At 44.6% G+C, this 24437-nt stretch overlaps 1 protein-coding gene across 1 annotated transcript in view; it reads right to left on the bottom strand.

The window, feature by feature from the left end:
- LOC142761435 (calpain-13-like) overlaps positions 1-24437 on the bottom strand; it is a 132822-nt gene that overhangs the window by 26488 nt on the left and 81897 nt on the right. The window contains exons 11-15 of the mRNA XM_075864625.1: positions 20496-20507; positions 10363-10565; positions 8989-9057; positions 7947-8015; positions 7413-7455 (exon numbers count right to left, since the gene is read on the bottom strand). Coding sequence (XP_075720740.1) covers positions 7413-7455; positions 7947-8015; positions 8989-9057; positions 10363-10565; positions 20496-20507 — 396 coding nt within the window. The remainder of the gene's footprint in view (positions 1-7412; positions 7456-7946; positions 8016-8988; positions 9058-10362; positions 10566-20495; positions 20508-24437) is intronic.

Raw genomic sequence — 24437 nt, 5'->3', positions numbered from 1 at the left:
AGCACAGTAGATATTGCTGCGTGTGGGTTTAAAGATGGTTTAATGTTCTTGTGAAGATATTAATGTGTTTATCATTGAGTCGCTGTCGCTTGTCTAAATGTGACCTTGGGAAGGTCAAATAATACATAAATTTTCAGTCAGTTTTAATGAATAATTGCAGCAAATGTAATTAATGTTTAATTAATGTCATGGGAAAAGTCTAGACTGCGGAGTGACCTCATCTAATCACCTAAACCTCTATCATGTATCCCTTTACTAATGGGACTGATATAATATATACAGGGATATGAGATAGAGAAACACACAGACATATTGATGATAGATAGATAGATAGATAGATAGATAGATAGATAGATAGATAGATAGATAGATAGATAGATAGATAGATAGATAGATAGATAGATAGATAGATAGAGAGAGAGAGAGAGATAGATAGATAGATAGATAGATAGAGAGATAGATAGATAGATAGATATGAGATAGATAGATAGATAGATAGATAGGAGATAGATAGATAGATAGATAGATAGATAGATAGATAGATAGATATGAGATAGATAGATAGATAGATAGATAGATATGAGATAGATAGATAGATAGATAGATAGATAGATAGATAGATAGATAGATAGATAGATAGATAGATAGATAGGAGATAGATAGATAGATAGATAGATAGGAGATAGATAGATAGATATGAGATAGATAGATAGATAGATATGAGATAGATAGATAGATAGATATGAGATAGATAGATAGATAGATATGAGATAGATAGATAGATAGATAGATAGATAGATAGATAGATAGATAGATAGATAGATAGATAGATAGATAGATAGATAGATATGAGATAGATATGAGATAGATATTAGATAGATAGATAGATAGATAGATAGATAGATAGATAGATATGAGATAGATAGATAGATATGAGCAGGGCCGCCATCAGGAATTTCAGGGCCCCCTACAGCTAAATTTTCTGGGCCCCCCTACCGTGGCACCGCCTGTTAACGGTACTCCGTCCAGCACTATACCATGGTACCCAGGACCGCCATCAGGGGGGGTATTATGGGTACTGATGTGAGAGGCCCGGCCAAACCTAATTGAAAGGGGGGGCCCGGCAACTGCCTGCAATGGGGCCCGTTTTTTTCACCAAAAGAATGTCGTGAGCTGCGGGCCCCCCTTTCAATTAGGTTTGGCCGGGCCTCTCACATCAGTACCCATAATACCCCCCTGATGGCGGCCCTGGGTAGCATGGGGGTCGTCATGGGGTCCGTCAAACGCGCGCACCCGCAAACTCCCGCGCATGCGCACCCGCGGCCGCCTGGAACCGCGCACCGAATTTTGAGGCAGATTTTGACCTGCCCACACTATCTTGCCGCGTTTTTTGCCCACGGCGATTGAGGACAGCAGACAAAAAACGCAGGGAAAAATGCATTTTCTGCCTCCCATTGATTTCGATGGCAGGTCAGAGGCGGAACCGCGGCAAGAAAGGACGTGCTGCTTTTTCTTTTTTCCGCGACTGGCTCCCATTGATTTCAGATTAAGTTTTGGAAGTTTTTTGGTGCTGATTCTGACGCAGTGTCCGAGTCAATATCAAGGCCTCGCACGGACCTATGTTACTCTATGGGGCCGTGCAGACTGTCAGTGATTTTCACGCAGCGTGTGTCCGTGTGTCCGCTGCGTAAAACTCACGACATGTCCTATATTTGTGCGTTGTTCGCGCATCACGCACCCATTGAAGTCAATGGGTGCGTGAAAATCCCGCCCAGCACTTCCGCAGCCGTATAAACTATGAATGAAAACAGAAAAGCACCGCGTGCTACAAACAGAGTGTCATAATGATGGCGGCTGCGCGAAAATCACGCAACCGCGCATCATACGCTGCTGACACACGGAGCTGTTATGAACTTTTGCATGCACAAAACGCCACGTTTTTGTGCACACAAAAAGCACACGCTCGTGTGAATCCGGCCTTAGGGTAGGAACACACTAGGCATGAACGCTGCGGGTTTTATGCAACACATTTTATTGTGGACAATCCGCAGCGTATCACAGTCTCAGCAGAGTGGATGAGATTAGAACAAATCTCATCCACACGCTGCAAAAATAATGGACCTGCAGTGTGACTTTTTGGCTTTTTAAGCCGCAGCGTGTCAATGTATTCTGTGGAATCGCTGCTCCTCTGTTGCGGAAATGCTGCGGTTCTGCCGCAAAAATCACAAAATGAGAAAAAAAAAAGGTACTTTTTTACATTTATAAAAAAGTTTAGACTTGCCCCGGCCGTAGTCCTGGTGACGCGATCCTCTATTCTTAGCGCAGCCCCGCCTCCTGTCATGACGTTTCATCCCATGTGACTGCTGCAGCGGTCACATGGTCTACAGCGTCATCCCAGGAGGCGGGGCTACGTTCAGAAGAGAGAGATGCGTCACCTAAACTACGGCCGGGGCAAGTCTAAACTTTTTTTTCCCTGCAGGATTCCCGCAGCGGACACGCCTCACCAAACCTGCGCCACTATTTGGTGCGGTTTTGCGGGCAGAATTCCCTGCGGCTCCCGGGATAAGCTGTGGAGTTTTACTCAGCATATCCGCCTAGTGTGTCCCTTATGATGTCGCTCCTGGAGCTGCTGCCGCTCTCTAAATAGGCAGTTGGTTCAGTAGAATTTGGAATTATTTTTTTTTGTGAACCAGCTTAAAAAAACACAAAACTTTTGTGTTAGGGCCTGTTCACATCACTGTTCGCTTCCGCTCCGGGGTTCCGTCTGAGGTTTCTGTCGGGTGAACCCCGCAACGGAAAGTGAAAGTGACAGCACAGCTTCCGTTTCAGTCACCATTGATCTCAATGGTGACGGAAACATCGCTAATTGTTTCCGTTCGTCACCATTCCGGCAGGTTTTCGGACGGAATCAATAGCGTAGTCGACTGCGCTAATAGTGACGGAAACGGAAGCTTTCACTTTCACTTTCCGTTGCGGGGTTCACCCGACGGAAACCTCAGACGGAACAGAAGCGAACGGTGATGTGAACAGGCCCTAACACAAAAGTTTTGTATTTTTTTAAGCTGGTTCACAAAAAAAAATAATCAAAAGCCGCACTGCAGGTCCATTATTTTTGCAGCGTGTGGATGAGATTTCTTCACATCTCATCCACTCGGCTGCGACTGTGATACGGTGCGGATTGTCCACAATAAAATGTGTTGCATAAAATCCGCAGTGTTCATGCCTAGCGTGTTCCTACCCTAAGGCCGGATTCACACGAGCGTGTGCTTTTTGTGTGCGCAAAAACGTGGCGTTTAGCGCATGCAAAAGGTCATAACAGCTCCGTGTGTCAGCAGCGTATGATGCGCGGTTGCGTGATTTTCGCGCAGCCGCCATCATTATGACACTCTGTTTGTAGCACGCGGTGCTTTTCTGTTTTCATTCATAGTTTATACGGCTGCGGAAGCGCTGGGCGGGATTTTCACGCACCCATTGACTTCAATGGGTGCGTGATGCTCGAACAATGCACAAATATCGGACATGTCGTGAGTTTTACGCAGCGGACACACGGACACACGCTGCGTGAAAATCACTGACAGTCTGCACGGCCCCATAGAGTAACATAGGTCCGTGCGAGGCGCGTGAAAATCACGCGCGTTGCACGGACGTATTACACGTTCGTCTGAATAAGCCCTAACAATAAGGCCCAGTTCACAGAGTTTTTGGGCCTTGATATTGACTCGGACACTGCGTCAGAATCAGCACCAAAAAACTTCCAAAACTTAATCTGAAATCAATGGGAGCCAGTCGCGGAAAAAAGAAAAAGCAGCACGTCCTTTCTTGCCGCGGTTCCGCCTCTGACCTCCCATCGAAATCAATGGGAGGCAGAAAATGCATTTTTCGCTGCGTTTTTTGTCTGCTGTCCTCAATCGCAGCGGGCAAAAAACGCAGCAAAAAACGCGGCAAGATAGTGTGGGCAGGTCAAAATCTGCCTCAAAATTCTTTAAGGAATTTTGAGTCAGATTTTTTCGGCCTGCAAAATACTGTGTGAACAGGGCCATACATAAACAGCACTTTGAGACACTTTACTCACCGTGTCAGAAGAGCTGCTCCCACTCCAGTCCTCTTCAGGCGATGTCTTCGGTCCAGATGTAGTCCTTCTCCTCCAGGCTCCAGAAAATGGCGGGGATCGTAGAACTGCCGCAGCGCAACAACTAGACTCCTCCCCCTCTCCTTACGCAGCCACGCTCTGGAGAAGGAGGAGGCGGAGTCGGACGAGGAGGCGGAGTCGGACGAGGAGGAGGCGGAGTCGGAGGCGGACGAGGAGGACGAGTTGGAGGCGGGCCAGCAGGTAAGTAGACTGCGCCGCTGTCCAGTGTGGCTGTCCTTCCCCGTAGATCTTGTGTTGCGGGCGCACCGCTTCCCTCTCGGTGGCGCGCCTGGTCGTTCGCGCGTGGGCGCGCGCGCGCTTGCGGTCGTTCGCGCGCAGTCGCGCGCTCGCTCGTACACGCGCAAGCGGTCGGTGATAAGAGGGGGGCCCGCAGCTCACGGCGGTGTTTCACGAGAGGGGTGCCCGCAGCTCACGACATTGTTTTGGTGAAAAAAACAGGCCCCATTGCAGGAGCCTGTTTTTTTCTACCAAAGGCAAGTCGCGGCAGTTGCCGGGCCCCCCTTTCAATTAAGTTTGGCCGGGCCCCCTACACTACTACCCCTAATACCCCCCTGATGGCGGCCCTGGATATGAGATATAGATAGATAGATAGATAGATAGATAGATAGATAGATAGATAGATAGATAGATAGATAGATAGATAGATAGATAGATAGATAGATATGAGATAGATAGATAGATAGATAGATAGATAGATAGATAGATAGATAGATAGATAGATAGATAGATAGATAGATAGATAGTGGGCACAGCGGCACAATATGTCACTGCATGCCATGGACTGAGAGAGACATGATATGCCATGGACTTGTATAACCCCGACCCTAGATGTGTCCCTATCCCCAAGCCCTCAGTCCCTATCCCTCATTCCCTTACTTCTTACTTGCTTTGGCAATGCTAATATGTATTTGGTCCTGCCAATAAAGCTTCTTTGAATTGAATTGAATTGAATTGATAGATAGATAGATAGATAGATAGATAGATAGATAGATAGATAGATAGATAGATAGATAGATAGATATGAGATAGATATGAGATAGATAGATAGATATGAGATAGATAGATAGATAGGAGATAGATAGATAGATAGGAGATAGATAGATAGATAGGAGATAGATAGATAGATAGATAGATAGATAGATAGATAGATAGATAGATAGATAGATAGATATGAGATAGATAGATAGATAGATAGATATGAGATAGATAGATAGATAGATAGATAGATAGATATGAGATAGATAGATAGATATGAGATAGATATTAGATAGATAGATAGATAGATAGATAGATAGATAGATAGATAGATAGATAGATAGATAGATAGATAGATAGATAGATATGAGATAGATAGATAGATAGATAGATATGAGATAGATAGATAGATAGATAGATATGAGATAGATAGATAGATAGATAGATAGATAGATAGATAGATAGATAGATAGATAGATAGATAGATAGATAGATAGATAGATAGATATGAGATAGATAGATAGATATGAGATAGATATTAGATAGATAGATAGATAGATAGATAGATAGATAGATAGATAGATAGATAGATAGATAGATAGATAGATAGATAGATAGATAGATAGATAGATAGATAGATAGATAGATAGATATGAGATAGATAGATATGAGATAGATAGATATGAGATAGATAGATAGATAGATAGATAGATAGATAGATAGATAGATAGATAGATAGATATGAGATAGATATGAGATAGATATGAGATAGATAGATAGATAGATAGATAGATAGATAGATAGATAGATAGATAGATAGATAGATAGATAGATAGATAGATAGATAGATAGATAGATAGATAGATAGATATGCTATTAACAGGGGGAATGGTAATGCACAGCTGTCAATCTGTTCATACATTTCCAGTAGAAATAACAGAGGAGGCACAATGCAAAGTTCTAAGAAAAGATTCTCCGGCACACTGCTGGTATTATAGTTTATGGAAGCACGTTGTTGGTAGTACTGTCTATGGGGTTACTCTGCTGGCAGTTTTGTTTATGGGGTTACTCTGCTGGCAGTTTTGTTTATGGGGTTACTCTGCTGGCAGTTTTGTTTATGGGGTTACTCTGCTGGCAGTTTTGTTTATGGGGTTACTCTGCTGGCAGTTTTGTTTATGGGGGTACTCTGCTGGCAGTTTTGTTTATGGGGTTACTCTGCTGGCAGTTTTGTCTATGGGGTTACTCTGCTGGCAGTTTTGTTTATGGGGTTACTCTGCTGGCAGTTTTGTTTATGGGGTTACTCTGCTGGCAGTTTTGTTTATGGGGTTACTCTGCTGGCAGTTTTGTTTATGGGGGTACTCTGCTGGCAGTTTTGTTTATGGGGGTACTCTGCTGGCAGTTTTGTCTATGGGGTTACTCTGCTGGCAGTTTTGTTTATGGGGTTACTCTGCTGGCAGTTTTGTTTATGGGGTTACTCTGCTGGCAGTTTTGTTTATGGGGTTACTCTGCTGGCAGTTTTGTTTATGGGGTTACTCTGCTGGCAGTTTTGTTTATGGGGTTACTCTGCTGGCAGTTTTGTTTATGGGGTTACTCTGCTGGCAGTTTTGTTTATGGGGGTACTCTGCTGGCAGTTTTGTTTATGGGGTTACTCTGCTGGCAGTTTTGTCTATGGGGTTACTCTGCTGGCAGTTTTGTTTATGGGGTTACTCTGCTGGCAGTTTTGTTTATGGGGTTACTCTGCTGGCAGTTTTGTTTATGGGGGTACTCTGCTGGCAGTTTTGTTTATGGGGTTACTCTGCTGGCAGTTTTGTTTATGGGGTTACTCTGCTGGCAGTTTTGTTTATGGGGTTACTCTGCTGGCAGTTTTGTTTATGGGGTTACTCTGCTGGCAGTTTTGTTTATAGGGGTAATAGGTAGTCATGCATGTCGATTGTGATGTCCTCCAAGTGTGGAAATGGCAGAGGACCCCTTTAAACAAGTGAATATAGAGGGATGGGACAGTTGTCACCCGCCTGCCTCTCGATGAGTGAGCAGCGGTATAAGTGATGGGCGGCTGCACTGGCGACTGTATCTGTGGCTGCCCAATTAATTATACATTGTCGTTCTACAGACATTACGCAGCGTGTTATTACAAGGCAGCAAATCAAAGTCCCCAGAACGTGCGAGGGAGCAGAGCCAGGCGAGATTTATGCACGAAATCTGAGCTGGCAAAAACCGCTGTAAGTCGGGCATCATAACGGGTGACAGATATTAATAAAAGCAATTAAGTAGGCAACTAGCCATTTACCTTAGGATTCTGAGAGTTTATGCTGAGCCTCGAGCCAAAGTCACTGGAAGAAAGAACATGAGCACAAAAAAAAAAGTTACACCAATGAATTACTTTAATTTTTTTAAATAAATACGATTTTTCATACAAACTATATTTAAAGGTACAGTCCGCAAAATATAGAATTTAGGGCAAAATTATGATCAGTGACTCCAGCTTGGCTATTGGAGTCTGATGTCATCTAAAATCCATTTCCTGATTCATCAAAGGCTCAGGCTGATGATCTCTTGCTTCTCCATGCTTTACACTGCAGCACTGCTAATATAACCACCAGCTTAACAGTTAGTCAGTACTTCAATGTAAACTTCAAGCTTCTATACCGTCAGTGATTCTACAGGATTAGAAAATGATGGCTGCTTTCTTTAAAATCAGCACCACACATGTCTACAGGTTATGTGTGGTATTGCAGCTTAGCCCCTTTCATTTCAAGAGAGCTGAGCCAAACTAGTGAAGTCAAAGTGCAAGCTATATGTGGGCAAAACATTGAACCCCTACCTTAGTGTGGCGTCATTGGGAAACAGAGCCTGGTTTCCGTTTCTTTGTACTTTTTTGCTGTTTTCAGTTCTGAAAATACATACTATTTATTGTATACATAGACATATAGAAAGGGACAGTTTGTAATATATATAACTACTATGGGGTCCAGGAGGTGTGCAGGACCGGGGAGGCTTCCCCAAATGCAGAAATAAGATTCCTAAAATGATGCTCATAGAGACCACTTCCCTGGTCTCTATGACAGACAGATCAAGGGGGGAGATTTCTGTTGCTGCAAGGTGCCGCCTGGCCAGAAAAACAGGTCCGGCTCCCTTTTTCCAATTTGCTGTTTCGCTTGCACTAGTGAGAGACACAATATATGCTTTTTGGGATTCATATTATTTATTGCGTTATTTTTCACCCAAATCCACTGTTTACCTTCACAAAGCCATAGAGGTAAATTATACAATTCTGTCTATTTGTAGCCACCACTAGGGGGAGGTCAATGCATAAAGATTTATCATTAACTTCAATGTGAGCTGTATAAATCCATATGAAGTAAACTCCCCCTAGTGGTGACTGCTGGCAGAAAGAATCATATTATCTAAGTGTCAGAGGGGGCTATTTGGACCCCCACGACCCCGAGTGTATCCCTTGTTCAATGTCACTGGTATGTTTTATTTATGTTATAACACTTTAAAGAGACGATATATGTATTGTTATTTGCATTTCTTTGCTGCATGTGCCTCGGTACTACATTAGAAACACCAGAATCACAGTTTGGAAGGTAAGTGGAAGAAAACTTCAGTATAAAAGTGTATACCACATACAATATATTAAAGGGGTTCTACATTGTTACAAAAACATGTCTGCTTTCTTCCAGAAACTGCGCCACAGCTGTCCATAGGTTGTGTCTTGAACTGCAGCTCTGCTTAATTAAAGTGAATCGAGCGGAGCTGCAATACCATACACAACCTGTGGACGGGAGTGGCGCTGTTTTTGGAAAAAAGCAGCCATGTTTTTCGAAGCCTCCTTGAAATAGTATGAATTATCTGATACTTACTGCGATGAGGTGTTGCTGGGGAGGAACTCTCGATTCGTTTCACTTGATGTGGTTCCGATGTCTGGATTTCTACAATTATAACAGACACTTAATACTATATACCAAAGCCAAACCCTATAGATTCCTTAGAGTCATTATTATTTAGAGTAATATCGGGCCACCAACTATATATAATTTTGACTTGGCCCCTTAAAATGGGATACAATTTTTTGTGTTCAATTATAGGACAGTTAAAAAAAGTTGACCTTTGGTGCTGGCAAAGACTTTTGGGAATCCCATGGACAACAAGCAGAAACAAAATACTAAGTGGATCCTTGACCAAATCAAGAGCATCCTCCCGCTAGTGGCACAAGACTCCCGCTAGTGGGAAGACTCAAGTCACTGGAGTAGAAAACAATTATGGTTGAAAGAGTTGAAGGGAAATGTGGAAGAAGTCATCACCAGCACCGAGGAGTAAATTCCTGACATCATGGACGCAGTGTTGAGAAGCCTAAAGACCCAAAAAGTAGACCGGACATTCTGAAATTAACCATGAAAAAGTTGAAACTGGGAGAAGAAATGGACACAAGGTGGATAGTCACTGTCAAAAAACATAAAGCTCACAAAGTTTGAAGACCCAAAAAGAGGTTAGACCTTTCTGGAGGAACTCTAGTCATGTGGTTGGCAAGAGTCAAAACCAACTTGATGACCCTTAAAATATTTGCAATCATGAGTCTAGACCGTGTGGTATAATGTATAATATTTTAACCTAGGTTTTTGTTTTTTTTAGTTTTTTAATTTTTGTATTTGAGGGTATTATGAAGGTATGAGGTTATTAATATATATATATATATATATATATATATATATATATATATATATATAGCCATTGGTGTGCATGGAAGAGAAAGGGCCCCATAACAAATATTAAACTGGGGCCCGATTATGGTGCCGGCTTTTACACCTTAGAACAGAAGGGCCTGGTGTTTGTTTCCCCCTCCACACCCTTTCCATTATCCTTGGGCCAATTCCCAACCCCCTAGTTTGCTAATAATGTCGTTCCCCTGGAGAGGGAAATCCTGCACAGGTTCTCGCCATCCAATAACAAAGGCAATGGGGTCAACCAGGGCGAGAACCCTTTTGCCAATGTCTGCCGCTATGGTATGTACGCCCTTGGTTATAGCTTTAGTTATATAGCTTTATACGGTACCGTATAGCCATATTCACGTATATTTTTCTCAAAAAGGAAGCAAAAATTTCCGCACCAAATATGCATGAGACGCATGAAGTCAGCAGATCACAGGTGACCAATGTTTTCCATTATTTTTCACAAATACTTAAAAAATTTATTGTTTGTCCCTTTGAAAAGCTAAATAAAAAACAAAAAATTATTACTCGGCGATCTGTGAAGTCTTCATAAAGATTCTTAGCAGGAACTCCGACTCTTGTCCCTTATTTTGGGTGAAGGGTAGAATGACGTAGGTGCCAGGTGGAGCCATGAAAGATCTGGTAACTTCTCTGGCCCGTTCTAGTCCAGAGTTTATGGTTTCTGTAACGTGCTGCCGGGAATATTTTTGTTGTGATCCATTCTTGACGCCCTACAGAGTCAAAGGAAAAACCAGCGTGAATTACATGGTAAAGAATAAGAACTTAATTTGCAAAAAAAAAAAAAAGTATCACATGATTTAGCTGATACTTTTTGGCCAAAACAGTAATTGCAAGAAATTTTTGATGGGTGCAAATCAAAAATTTGTGTCTTTCATTTAGAAACGCTGGATGAGACGCCAAAGAGCATTGAAGGAAAAGTACAATTATGGCAAACATTAGAATACTCCCATCCTTGAGTAAAATTCATGCATCCTTATCTGCCCCAAAAAGTACAAATTGCGCAATATGAATATAACCCAAATGGCTCTTGGCCTGAGGTGGCAAAAAAAAATGTTGACAATTTTTCCAAAGTAGATTTTTAAACTTTCCTTTTTTGCCAAATTGCATCCTGTTTTCGATTAAAAACCCAATTGAGGACCATGAAACATTTCATTATCGCTTTTTTTGCATTACACTCACAGCCAATCTATAAGGTCATCCATCTGACAGACCTGAGGGCCTTTTTTAGGCCCATGGCTGCCATTGTAAAAATACCGGAACCTTGCGGTCAAACTCCTTAGGCGCCGCTGTCACTATTAACTGTGTTAAATGGCTGGGATCAGAGGTTTCTCTCTCCCTCGATGACCATGATCCCCAGGACGTACTGTTACGTCCTAATGCAGATAAGTGACGCAACTAGGACATACTGGTACGTCATTTTGCGGGAAGTGGTGTATTTGTTCTAATGGATGATAACTACATCCACATATGTAGCTTGGGCTCTACAGCGACTTTTGGTTGAGCGATGGTTGGGGTGAAAATGTCGGGATTTACAAAAATTTCGACCATGTTGGAAGTCATGACATTGTCAGATGACTCTTTTCTCCATAATGACACCTTGGGAAGCCCTTGACCCGTTACCTGGCCACAAGTTACAGTGTAGCCGCAGAATAAATATGTTCAGGTGTGGAGATGTTGATACATTGACTCTCTAGAATGGGTCACTGCTCCCCAAAAACATCCAAAAATTACAACAATGCGAAGAAGACTTTTAGCATAATAGTCAACATGATTCAGACTCATCTCCCTACATTTCATGGAGAGCCACACGTCAAAACATATTGGGGCCACTATAACCCAACACTGGATATGACTAAGCAGCCGCAATATGGCAACAGACGAATCTTCTCATTACACCCGTTATTTGCATAAAAAAAGTTCAACTACTTTTGGCTCTGTTACAGATTTTGCATTGGAGTCCTGGAACTTCAAATTACTTTATTTAGCCCCTTAGAATGTGCCCCCATCCCCACAACGTCCTTCCTCCAAATTTTGCCCATTTTAGAGCAGAGGAAAAATATCATAGATGACTTTACTGCCGTCCTGTGATCATCTACAGATCTGTAATTGTAAGGCCCCATGCACTGCCAAGGCCCTTGTGTCCGTAATCACGGTCCGGCTTACAGAGTTTATGGCATAAATATCTTATAGCTGGAGATCCGACTTCTGGCACCCCCATCCATCAGGAAAATGGGGGACATTTATTGCTTGTTTTTTTTCCGTAGCTCCCATAGACTTGAATAGAGAGAGCCACTGTAAAGGATCTGCCAGGCACAGCTTCTTTATCAACGCCCATAGGTAATCAGTCTGCACCTGCTTCTAGGTCTGTGAGACTGACTCCATCTTCCACCACTCAGGATGGCAGGCTTAGGAGTGGGAGAGCCTATCGCAGCCTGGCCAGACGGAGCTAGCTCCCGCCCTCTGTCTATTTATACCTGCCTTTCCTGTTCCTCCTTGCTTGTGAATCTTCTCTGTTGGTTTCCTGGCCCTTCTGCAGCTTCTTGTACTATTTGTCCCTGCTTCGTATTGACCCTGGCTTGCTGACTACTCTCCTGCTCTGCGTTTGGTACCTCGTGCTCACCTGGTTTGACTCGGCTTGTTCACTACTCTCCTGCTCTGCGTTTGGCACCTCGTACTCTCCTGCTTTGACTCGGCTCGTTTACTACTCTTGTTGCTCACGGTGTTGCCGTGGGTAACTGCCCCGTTTCCCTTAGGTTCTGTGTTCCCTTGTCTGTTGTGCACTTATTGAGTGTAGGGACCGTCGCCCAGTTGTACCCCGTCGCCTAGGGCGGGTCGTTGCAAGTAGGCAGGGACTGAGTGGCGGGTAGATTAGGGCTCACTTGTCTGTTTCCCTACCCCCATCATTACATATTCACAAGCCTATATATCTAGTCTACCCTGGTCCCTGACACTACTATGGACCCCCTTGAGACCCTGGCTCAGCAAATGCAGGGTCTCTCCCTACAGGTTCAGGCCCTGGCTCAGAGGGTCAACCAGCCTGATGCTACCATGGTAGTGCCCCTCACCTCACCTCTTGAACCCCACCTCAAGTTGCCTGACCGATTCTCAGGGGACCGGAAGACTTTTCTCTCCTTTCGGGAGAGTTGTAGGCTCTATTTTCGCTTAAAGCCCCACTCCTCAGGTTCTGAGAGCCAGCGGGTGGGTATAATTATGTCCCGGCTCCTGGAGGGGCCCCAAGAATGGGCCTTCTCCTTGGCTCCTGACGGCCCTGAACTTTCCTCCGTTGATCTTTTCTTTTCTGCTCTCGGACTCATTTATGACAAGACTGACAAGACTGCCTTTGCCGAGAGTCAGCTGGTGACCTTACGTCAGGGTAAGAGACCTGTGGAGGAGTATTGCTCTGACTTTAGGAAGTGGTGCGTAGCTTCTCGGTGGAATGACCCTGCCTTAAGGTGCCAGTTTAGGTTGGGCCTGTCGAACGCCCTGAAAGACCTGTTAGTTAGCTACCCCTCTTCTGACTCCCTAGACCAGGTTATGGCTTTAGCGGTACGACTTGACCGACGTCTCAGGGAACGACGACTTGAACGTCTTGGTGTTTTCTCCTCTGACTCCCCCATGATGCCTCCCGAGGTTCCGTTGCTTCGTTCTTCCACGGAAGACTCGGAGGTACCTATGCAACTCAGGGCCTCCGTGTCCCCCCAACAACGTAGAGAGTTCCGCAGGAAGAATGGTCTATGCTTCTACTGTGGGGATGACAAGCATCAAGTGAACACCTGTCCTAGGCGTAAGAATAAGCAGCCGGAGGAACTTCCGCGCCTAAGTGATCATCGGGGAGGTCACTTGGGCGCACAGGTATTTCCCGTAAATATGAAACTTAATAAAATCTTGCTTCCCTTTCAGGTCTCTTTTGGTGGTAGGTCTGCTACCGGCAGTGCCTTCGTGGATTCAGGGTCTTCTGCTAATATCATGTCTGTGGAATTTGCTATGTCTCTAGCTATGCCTTTGATTGATTTGCCTAAACCTGTCCCGGTAGTGGGTATCGACTCCACTCCTCTTGCTAATGGTTATTTTACACAGCATACCCCTGTTTTTAAACTCCTTGTTGGCTCCATGCATTTGGAGCAGTGCTCTGTACTGTTAATGCAGGGATTATCGTCCGATTTGGTTTTAGGTCTTCCCTGGTTGCAGTTGCATAATCCCACGTTTGACTGGAATACTGGGGATCTTACCAAATGGGGTAACGAATGCTTGACGTCATGTTTTTCTGTTAATTCTATTTCTCCCCCTGAGGAGGTGAACACGCTACCTGAGTTTGTTCAGGACTTCGCTGATGTTTTCTCTAAGGAGGCCTCCGAAGTGTTACCCCCCCCCAATACGATTGCGCTATCGATTTGGTACCAGGAGCTAAGCTCCCTAAGGGTAGGATATTTAATCTCTCTTGTCCCGAACGTGAAGCCATGAGAGAGTATATCCAGGAATGCCTGGCCAAGGGTTACATTCGCCGCTCTACTTCTCCGGTAGGTGCTGGCTTCTTCTTCGTTGGGAAGAAGGATGGTGGTCTTAGGCCATGCATTGACTACCGAAACTTGAATAAGGTCACTGTGAGGAACCAGTATCCCCTTCCTTTGATTCCTGATCTCTTTAATCAGGTTCAGGGGGCCCAATGGTTCTCTAAGTTTGATCTACGGGGGGCTTATAACCTTATCCGCATCAAAGAGGGGGATGAGTGGAAGACTGCGTTTAACACGCCCGAAGGTCATTTCGAATACCTCGTCATGCCCTTTGGGTTGTGTAATGCTCCCGCGGTCTTCCAGAATTTCATAAATGAGATTTTAAGAGACTACCTGGGGGTATTTCTTGTAGTGTACCTTGATGACATACTTGTGTTTTCCAAGGACTGGTCCTCCCACATTGAGCATGTCAGGAAGGTGCTCCAGGTCCTTTGGGAAAACAAACTGTTTGCGAAGACCGAAAAATGTGTGTTTGGGGTGCAGGAGATACCATTTTTGGGTCAAATCCTCACTCCTCATGAATTCCGCATGGACCCCGCCAAGGTCCAGGCTGTGGCGGAATGGGTCCAACCTGCCTCCCTGAAGGCGTTACAGTGCTTCCTGGGGTTCGCTAATTATTACGGGAGATTTATTGCTAACTTCTCGGTCATCGCTAGGCCTCTAACGGATCTCACTCACAAAGGTGCTGATCTCCTCCTCTGGCCTCCTGAGGCTGTCCAGGCTTTAGAGGTCCTTAAGAAGTGCTTTATCTCGGCCCGGTGCTGCTTCCGCCCAACCAAATGGAGCCATTTATCGTGGAGGTTGACGCGTCCGAGGTGGGAGTGGGGGCTGTCTTGTCCCAGGGTACCAGGTCCCTGACCCATCTCCGTCCCTGTGCCTACTTCTCCAGGAAGTTTTCGCCCACTGAGAGTAACTATGATATTGGCAACCGCGAACTCTTAGCCATTAAATGGGCATTTGAAGAGTGGCGCCACTTCCTGGAGGGGGCTAGGCACCAGGTAATGGTCCTTTCCTGACCACAAGAATCTGGTTTTCCTAGAATCTGCCCGGAGGCTAAACCCGAGACAAGCTCGATGGGCGTTATTTTTTACCAGATTAAACTTTTTGGTTACCTATAGGGCTGGGTCTAAAAATATTAAGGCTGATGCACTGTCGCGTAGCTTCATGGCCAGCCCTCCTTCGGAGGAAGATCCTGCTTGTATTTTGCCTCCAAGTATAATCATTTCCTCTATTGATTCTGATTTAGTCTCTGAGATTGCGGCTGATCAAGGTTCAGCTCCCGGGAACCTTCCTGAGAACAAGCTGTTTGTTCCCCTGCAATTCCGGCTAAGGGTACTTAGGGAAAATCATGACTCCGCACTATCTGGTCATCCAGGCATCCTGGGTACCAAGCACCTCATTGCCAGAAACTATTGGTGGCCTGGGTTGCCTAAAGACGTTAAGGCCTTCGTCGCTGCTTGTGAAGTTTGTGCTAGGTCCAAGACTCCCAGGTCCCGACCAGCGGGCTTACTACGTTCTTTGCCCATTCCCCAGAGACCTTGGACCCATATCACCATGGATTTTATCACCGATTTGCCTCCATCTCAAGGCAAGTCGGTGGTGTGGGTTGTAGTAGACCGCTTCAGTAAGATGTGCCACTTTGTGCCCCCCAAGAAACTACCCAATGCTAAGACGTTAGCTACCTTGTTTGTCAAACACATCCTGCGTCTCCATGGGGTCCCTGTCAATATTGTTTCTGACAGAGGGATACAATTTGTTTCATTGTTTTGGAGAGCCTTCTGTAAAAAGTTGGAGATTGATCTGTCCTTCTCCTCTGCCTTCCATCCTGAAACTAATGGCCAAACTGAGAGGACTAATCAGTCTCTAGAACAATATTTAAGGTGTTTTATCTCTGACTGTCAATATGATTGGGTCTCATTCATTCCCCTCGCCGAATTTTCCCTTAATAACCGGGTCAGTAACTCGTCAGGGGTCTCCCCCTTTTTCTGTAATTTTGGGTTTAATCCGCGGTTTTCCTCCGTTTCACCTGGTAGTTCCAACAATCCCGAGGTAGAAGTCGTTCATCGGGAACTGTGCACAGTCTGGACCCAGGTTCAGAAGAACCTAGAGGCGTCCCAGAGCATACAAAAAACTCAGGCAGATAGAAGACGTTCTGCTAACCCCTTGTTTATGGTCGGGGATCTGGTGTGGCTATCGTCAAAAAATTTGCGCCTGAAAGTCCCGTCCAAGAAGTTTGCTCCCCGGTTTATAGGGCCGTACAAGGTCATTGAAGTCCTCAATCCTGTCTCCTTCCGACTTGAGTTGCCCCCATCTTTTCGAGTACACGACGTGTTTCATGCCTCCCTCCTTAAACGCTGCTCCCCGTCCTTGGCTCCCTCGAGGAAACCTCCAGTCCCTGTTCTCACCCCTGAGGGGGTAGAATTCGAGGTGGCCAAGATTGTGGACAGCAGGATGGTCCAAGGCTCCCTCCAGTACCTGGTCCATTGGAGAGGATACGGGCCTGAGGAGAGGACGTGGGTACCCGCCCGGGATGTTCACACTGGGATATTGGTCAGGAGGTTCCACCTTCGTTTCCCCAATAAACCAGGTCCACTTAGAAAGGGTCCGATGGCCCCTCATAAAAGGGGGGGTACTGTAAAGGATCTGCCAGGCACAGCTTCTTTATCAATGCCCATAGGTAATCAGTCTGCACCTGCTTCTAGGTCTGTGAGACTGACTCCATCTTCCACCACTCAGGATGGCAGGCTTAGGAGTGGGAGAGCCTATCGCAGCCAGGCCAGACGGAGCTAGCTCCCGCCCTCTGTCTATTTATACCTGCCTTTCCTGTTCCTCCTTGCTTGTGAATCTTCTCTGTTGGTTTCCTGGCCCTGCTGCAGCTTCTTGTACTATTTGTCCCTGCTTCGTATTGACACTGGCTTGCTGACTACTCTCCTGCTCTGCGTTTGGCACCTCGTACTCTCCTGGTTTGACTCGGCTCGTTTACTACTCTTGTTGCTCACGGTGTTGCCGTGGGCAACTGCCCCGTTTCCCTTAGGTTCTGTGTTCCCTTGTCTGTTTGTCTGTCGTGCACTTATTGAGTGTAGGGACCGTCGCCCAGTTGTACCCCGTCGCCTAGGGCGGGTCGTTGCAAGTAGGCAGGGACTGAGTGGCGGGTAGATTAGGGCTCACTTGTCTGTTTCCCTACCCCCATCATTACAGCCACATACATGTGTGGCCACCTCTGCATTCATTCTCCACCTGGATGCTGCAGCTGACCCTCATTCCCCTGGTAGATGGCGTCCTTGAACCTTTATACATAATCTTCATCTCTTGGTCAGAGTGGAGAGCGGTTACATAGAGCGTCTCTCTCTCTCTCTCTCTCTCTGAAGGACCTGTCCTGTCCTGTATTACACAGACAACACATTGATATGAATGAGCACTGTGTAATACTTAATTTCACCTGTGGTGGCGCTGCAGGGAAATTGAACACTTATTGCCAAATTGACCAACAGATTACAAATGATCGCTGAGGGTCTTGGCAGGAGAACACTTGGTGTTCAGTTTAAGATCAAGGAACCCTTCTAAAAAGTCAAGATTATCAAAAGTGGAGAACTTTTTTCAGGTGAGGGTGGGACTGAGCACATGAAGGAGGGGAAGAAGAGAGACAGCATTAATATCTATTTTTTTCTGAATTTTTTGCTGCAATTTTTGTCACAGTTTTGGCTGATATTTTCCTGTCATTTTCTGGTGCTGATTCATTTGTGGTACAACGAACGGCAGAGAACTGTGCGTGCATTTATGGATTTCTGGCAACCCAGCTCTGGACAACAGAAACAGGGGCACAAGGAGGGTATGTTCACACGGCCTATTTACAGACGTAATTCGGGCGTTTTAACCCCCGAATTACGTCCGAAATGACGGCTTGAAAGCGTGGAGAAACATCTGCCCATTGAAAGCAATGGGCTGACGTTTGTCTGTTCACACGAGGCGTATATTTACGCGTCGCTGTCAAACGACGGCGCGTAAATAGACGCCCGCGCCAAAGAAGTGACCTGTCCCTTTTTCAGACGTAAATGGAGCCGTTTTCCATGGACTCCATGGAAAACCAGCTCCAGTTACGTCCGTAATGGATGCGGCGTTCAAGCGCCTGCACATGCCGTTACGGCTGAAATGACAGGGCTGTTTTCTCCGTAAAACAGCCCCGTAATTTCGGCCGTTACGGACGCTGCCGTGTGAACATACCTGGACTGTGAGGGGAAAAAAGCCACAGGACACCATGGACTGGGGCCTCAAACCAGGGGCGTAACAATTGCAATCGGAGGAGGCTTGACAGGCCTGGACACCCGGGTGAGCACCACTTAGTATGGCAGACCAGAAAGCTATTGGCTCCGTGCGACGCCACTGAGGGTATGTTCACACGATTAACAAAATACGTCTGAAAATACGGAGCTGTTTTCAAGGGAAAACAGCTCCTGATTTTCAGACGTTTTTGGAGCAACACGCGTTTTTCACTGCGTTTTCCCTGCGTTTTTACGGCCGTTTTTGGAGATGTTTTCAATAGAGTCTATGAGAAAACGGCTCCAAAAACGTCCCAAGAAGTGTCCTGCACTTCTTTTGATGAGCCATCATTTTATGCGACGTATTTTGACAGCGACGCGTAAAATGACAGCTCGTCTGCACAGAACATCGTAAGACCCATTGCAAGCAATGGACAGATGTTTGCCGACGTATTGGAGCCGTCTTTTCAGCCGTAATTCGAGGCGTAAAAAGCCTCCATTATGTCTGAAAAGAGGTCGTGTGCACATACCCTCACTCTTGTAAGAAATAGTCTGTTTCAGACCTGTGGAATTCAAGAGGTCGGGAGGACGCTGATGACCCTGCAGCTCGTCGTAAGAACACGGTTAGGTAAGTTTCCGTTTTTTTTCATTAACGCAAAGGTGGCACTATTAATGGGGAGACCTTACCATTATATTAGGGTCTAACTACTATATGGGCGCACCTAATTACTACTATATGAGAACATAAAACTACTATATGGGGCACCTAACTTCTATGTGGGGGCACCTAACTACTATTTGAGAACAGCTAACTACTATATTGGGGCACATAATTACTATATGGGAGCACCTAGCTACTATATGGGGGTACCTAACTACTATATGGGGCACCTAACTACTAAATGGGGGCACCTAACTACTATATGGGGGCATATAACTACCATATGGGAGCATCTAACTACTACATGAGAGCACCTAACTACTAAATGGAAGCTCCTAACTACTATATGGGGGCACCTAACTAATATATGGGGGCACCTCACTACTATATGGGAGCACCTAGTGCATAATTTTCCCTCCAGCTCCATAATTAGTACTCGAGCTCTGCCATACTAAATGGGGGCACCTAACTAATATATAAGGGCACATAACGACTAAATGGGGGCATCTAACTAATATATAAGGGCACATAACTACTAAATGGGGGTATCTAACTAATATATAGGGGCACCTAACTACTATATGGGGGCACCTAACTACTATATGGGGGCACCTAACTACTATATGGGGGCACCTAACTACTATATGGGGGCACCTAACTACTATATGGGGGCACCTAACTACTATATGGGGGAACCTAACTAATATATGGGGGCACCTAACTAATATATGGGGGCATATAACACCGTATTGGAGCATCTAACTACTATATGAGAGCACCTAACTACTAAATGGGGGCACCTTACTACTATATGGGGGCACCTAGCTAATATATGGGGGCACCTCACTACTATATGGGGGCACCTAGCTAATATATGAGGGCACCTCACTACTATATGGGGGCACCTAGCTAATATATGGGGGCACCTCACTACTATATGGGGGCACCTAACTACTGTACCGGAACATAATTTGCCCTCCAGCTCCATAATTAGTACTCTAGCTCTGCCCTTGTCTCAAACTGCTGGCCACCAGGGTTTTGGACACACATACAGTAATAGATATTAGAAATCTGGGGGGCATTTTCCCAGCTGGGACAGTAATATAATTCTAATATCTCAGATGCTTAAAAGTTTTTAAAAGATTTTATTTCTTATTATCTGCTCATTTCTTCATGTATCTGCACATTAGTAAAATACTGTGAAGCTCTTACCTTGGCTACAACCTGTACAGCAAAGGAAAAAAAGAAAAGATTCTATTAGTTCTTCCTCTGATGTAAAAAAAACACATTTTAAAGATGAGATGAACAAGGGGGTGACTGCAAAATCTGGGGGAGACGGGCCTGGAATATCCTCCATGTCCACCATATTTTGTACTTTTAATCTAAATTAATTTCTTTATATATCTTTATCTGCCGAAGCTCCTAATCAAAAAAATAAATAAATCTTACCGCATATTGTTATACTTAAAAATAAGGCAGTATGCAGTGAGCTCCCTCTAGTGGTGACTGCAGGTGGCCTGAACATTGGGGGAATTTATTAAGACTTTATCTAAAACACACTGAAGTAAACTGCGCCGAATTTATTTGGAGGTACTCGCTATAATTGACACCAGTTTTTAGAGTGAATGATAGTAAATTTGTTTGGCTGTGAGAGGCCCCGCCTCTGTTGCTATGCTCCACCCTCTCTTTTTTTTTTTTTTAAAGTCACAAAAGTAATTTTTTGTTGTTGCGCAAAGTGCGACATTTGTGCCGTTTGTGACTTTTCAACGTAGAACTACTAATAAATCCCTCCATTATATTTTAGCGCTATGTTTATACAGTGGATTTGGAGCAGTGTATCAGGAACATAAAGTTCTAAATGCCATAAAGATATAATAAGAAATTAATCAGCACAGAGTGTTATATCCAAAAACTTGATGATGAGGATCGAAGGTGGAGATTCACTTTAAAGCAACAGATTAAAGACTATGGAAACCTCTGGGGCCATTCTGTTATTTGATTGGCTGTGGTTGTTATTAGAAACAGACTGCATGTAATCTACTACCCAGCAACCTGTAGAATCCTGATCCAAGACAAACCCGACAGACTGCTGATGTTATCACTCCCTTCTCCAGCCCCTGTCTCTCCTCTCCTGAACCATCCGCCAGGCTGAAGTATGACCACAGCAAAGGTCAACTGTGTGTTTTATCCCAGAACATATGAGTGCAGAAAAAAGACCCCAAATGTTTCCATAGCCTCTAAAGGTGAAAATTATCATATCAATGTCACAGGACAATTTTTTTTACAGTCTTTAAGGGCGGGTTCACACATAGCGGAATTTCACTTAAATTCCGCTGCGGACACTCCGCAGCGTTAATCCGCAGCGGAGCCGTTTCTACATTGACTTTCACTTTAATTTAGCAGTGTTCGTTTACACGATGCGTACAATTCCGCTGCGGAGCATAGGCTGCGGAGCGGAATTTGGTGTCCGCAGCATGCTCTGTCTGTTGCGGAGCAGTGGCGGACTCATGGCGGAATTTCTCCATTGACTTCAATGGAGATTCAAAGTTCCGCAATGAAGTCCGCAGCTGTCATGCACATGTCATGTGTGCTGCGGATGCGTCTTGCTTTTTTTACTTGACATTTCTTCATTCTGGCTGGACCTATGTATTTCTAGGTCTACAGCCAGACTGAGGAAGTCAATGGGGCTCCCGTAATGACGGGAGCGTTGCTAGGAGACGTCAGTAAATAGTCACTGTCCAGGGTGCTGAAAGAGTTACGCGATCGGCAGTAACTGTTTCTGCACCCGGGACAGTGACTACCGATCCCAATATACATGTATCTGTAAAAAAAAATGAAGTTCGTACTTACCGAGAACTCCCTGTTTCTGTCTCCAGTCCGGCCTCCCAGGATGACGTTTCAGTGTAAGTGACGGCTGCAGCCAATCACAGGCCAAGCACAGGCTGCAGCGGTCACATGGACTGGCGCGTCATCCAGGGAGGTCGGGCTGGATGCCGAAGGAGGGACGCGTCATAAAGACAACGGGCGGTAAGTATGAATTTCTTTTACTTTCACTAGGGAAAGTGCTGTCCCTTCTCTCTATCCTGCACTGATAGGGAGAAGGGAAGCACTTTTCCCGCAGTCCGCAGCAGCTAGTCCGCATCAATTTTCTGCACATTTTGTGCAGATCCGCAGCCGTAATCCGCAACCCGGATTAGGTGCGGCATTGATGCGGACAGTTGCGGAGGAATTCCGCCATGTGTGGTCATGCCCTAATAAAGACCGACTGCAGAACTTGTATATTGGAGGCAGCATTTATTTATTTATTTATACATAGAAGGCAGTAATATAGCAGCTATATTCTTATACATAGAGGCAGTATTATAGTAGTTATATTCTTGTATATAGGAGGCAGTATTATAGTAGTTATATTCTTGTATATAGGGGCAGTATTATAGTAGTTATATTCTTGTATATAGGAGCAGTAGTATAGTAGTTATATTCTTGTATATAGGGGGCAGTATTATAGTAGTTATATTCTTGTATATAGGAGCAGTATTATAGTAGATATATTCTTGTATATAGGAGCAGTATTATAGTAGTTATATTCTTGTATATAGGAGCAGTATTATAGTAGTTATATTCTTGTATATAGGGAGTAGTATTATAGTATTTATATTCCTGTATATAGGAGGCAGTATTATAGCAGTTATATTCTTGTATATAGGGAGCAGTATTATAGTAGTTATAGTCTTGTATATAGGAGGCAGTATTATAGTAGTTATATTCTTGTATATAGGGAGTAGTATTATAGAATTTATATTCCTGTATATAGGGGGCAGTATTATAGTAGTTATATTCTTGTATATAGGGAGCAGTATTATAGTAGTTATAGTCTTGTATATAGGAGGCAGTATTATAGTAGTTATATTCTTATATATAGGGGGCAGTATTATAGTAGTTATACTCTTGTATATAGGGGGCAGTATTATAGTAGTTATATTCTTGTATATAGGAGGCAGTATTAGGGCATGACCACACGTGGCGGATTTCCTCCGCAACTGTCCGCATCAATGCCGCACAGAATCTGCGTTGCAGATTCTGCTGCGGATCTGCACAAAATGTGCAGTAAATTGATGCGGACTAGCTGCTGCGGACTGCGGGAAAAGTGCTTCCCTTCTCCCTATCAGTGCAGGATAGAGAGAAGGGACAGCACTTTCCCTAGTGAAAGTAAACGAATTTCATACTTACCGGCCGTTGTCTTGGTGACGCGTCCCTCTTTCGGCATCCAGCCCGACCTCCCTGGATGACGCGGCAGCCGTCACTTAGACTGAAACGTCATCCTGGGAAGCCGGACTGGAGACAGAAGCAGGGAGTTCTCGGTAAGTATGAACTTCTATTTTTTTACAGGTTGCTGTATATTGTGATCGGTAGTCACTGTCCAGGGTGCAGAAACAGTTACTGCCGATCGCTTAACTCTTTCAGCACCCTGGACAGTGACTATTTACTGACGTCTCCTAGCAACGCTCCCGTCATTACGGGAGCCCCATTGACTTCCTCAGTCTGGCTGTAGACCTAGAAATACATAGGTCCAGCCAGAATGAAGAAATGTCAAGTTAAAAAAGCAAGACGCATCCGCAGCACACATAACATGTGCATGACAGCTGCGGACTTCATTGCGGAAATTAGAATCTCCATTGAAGTCAATGGAGAAATTCCGCCATGAGTCCGCCACTGCTCCGCAACAGACAGAGCATGCTGCGGACACCAAATTCCGCTCCGCAGCCTATGCTCCACAGCGGAATTTTACGCCTCGTCTAAACGAACACTGCTAAATTAAAGTGTAAGTCAATGGACAAACGGCTCCGCTGCGGATTAACGCTGCGGAGTGTCCGCAGCGGAATTTTAGTGAAATTCCGCCACGTGTGAACCCAGCCTTATAGTAGTTATATTCTTATACATAGAGGCAGTATTATAGTAGTTATATTCTTGTATATAGGGGCAGTATTATAGTAGTTATATTCTTATACATAGAGGCAGTATTATAGTAGTTATATTCTTGTATATAGGTGCAGTATTATAGTAGTTATATTCTTGTATATAGGAGCAGTATTATAGTAGTTATGTTCTTGTATATAGGAGCAGTAGTATAGTAGTTATATTCTTGTATATAGG

The sequence above is a fragment of the Rhinoderma darwinii genome, chromosome 4 (assembly GCF_050947455.1).
Source record: "Rhinoderma darwinii isolate aRhiDar2 chromosome 4, aRhiDar2.hap1, whole genome shotgun sequence".
In the NCBI taxonomy this organism is placed as follows: domain Eukaryota; kingdom Metazoa; phylum Chordata; class Amphibia; order Anura; family Rhinodermatidae; genus Rhinoderma; species Rhinoderma darwinii.
This window is presented reverse-complemented; position numbering and strand designations above follow the sequence as displayed.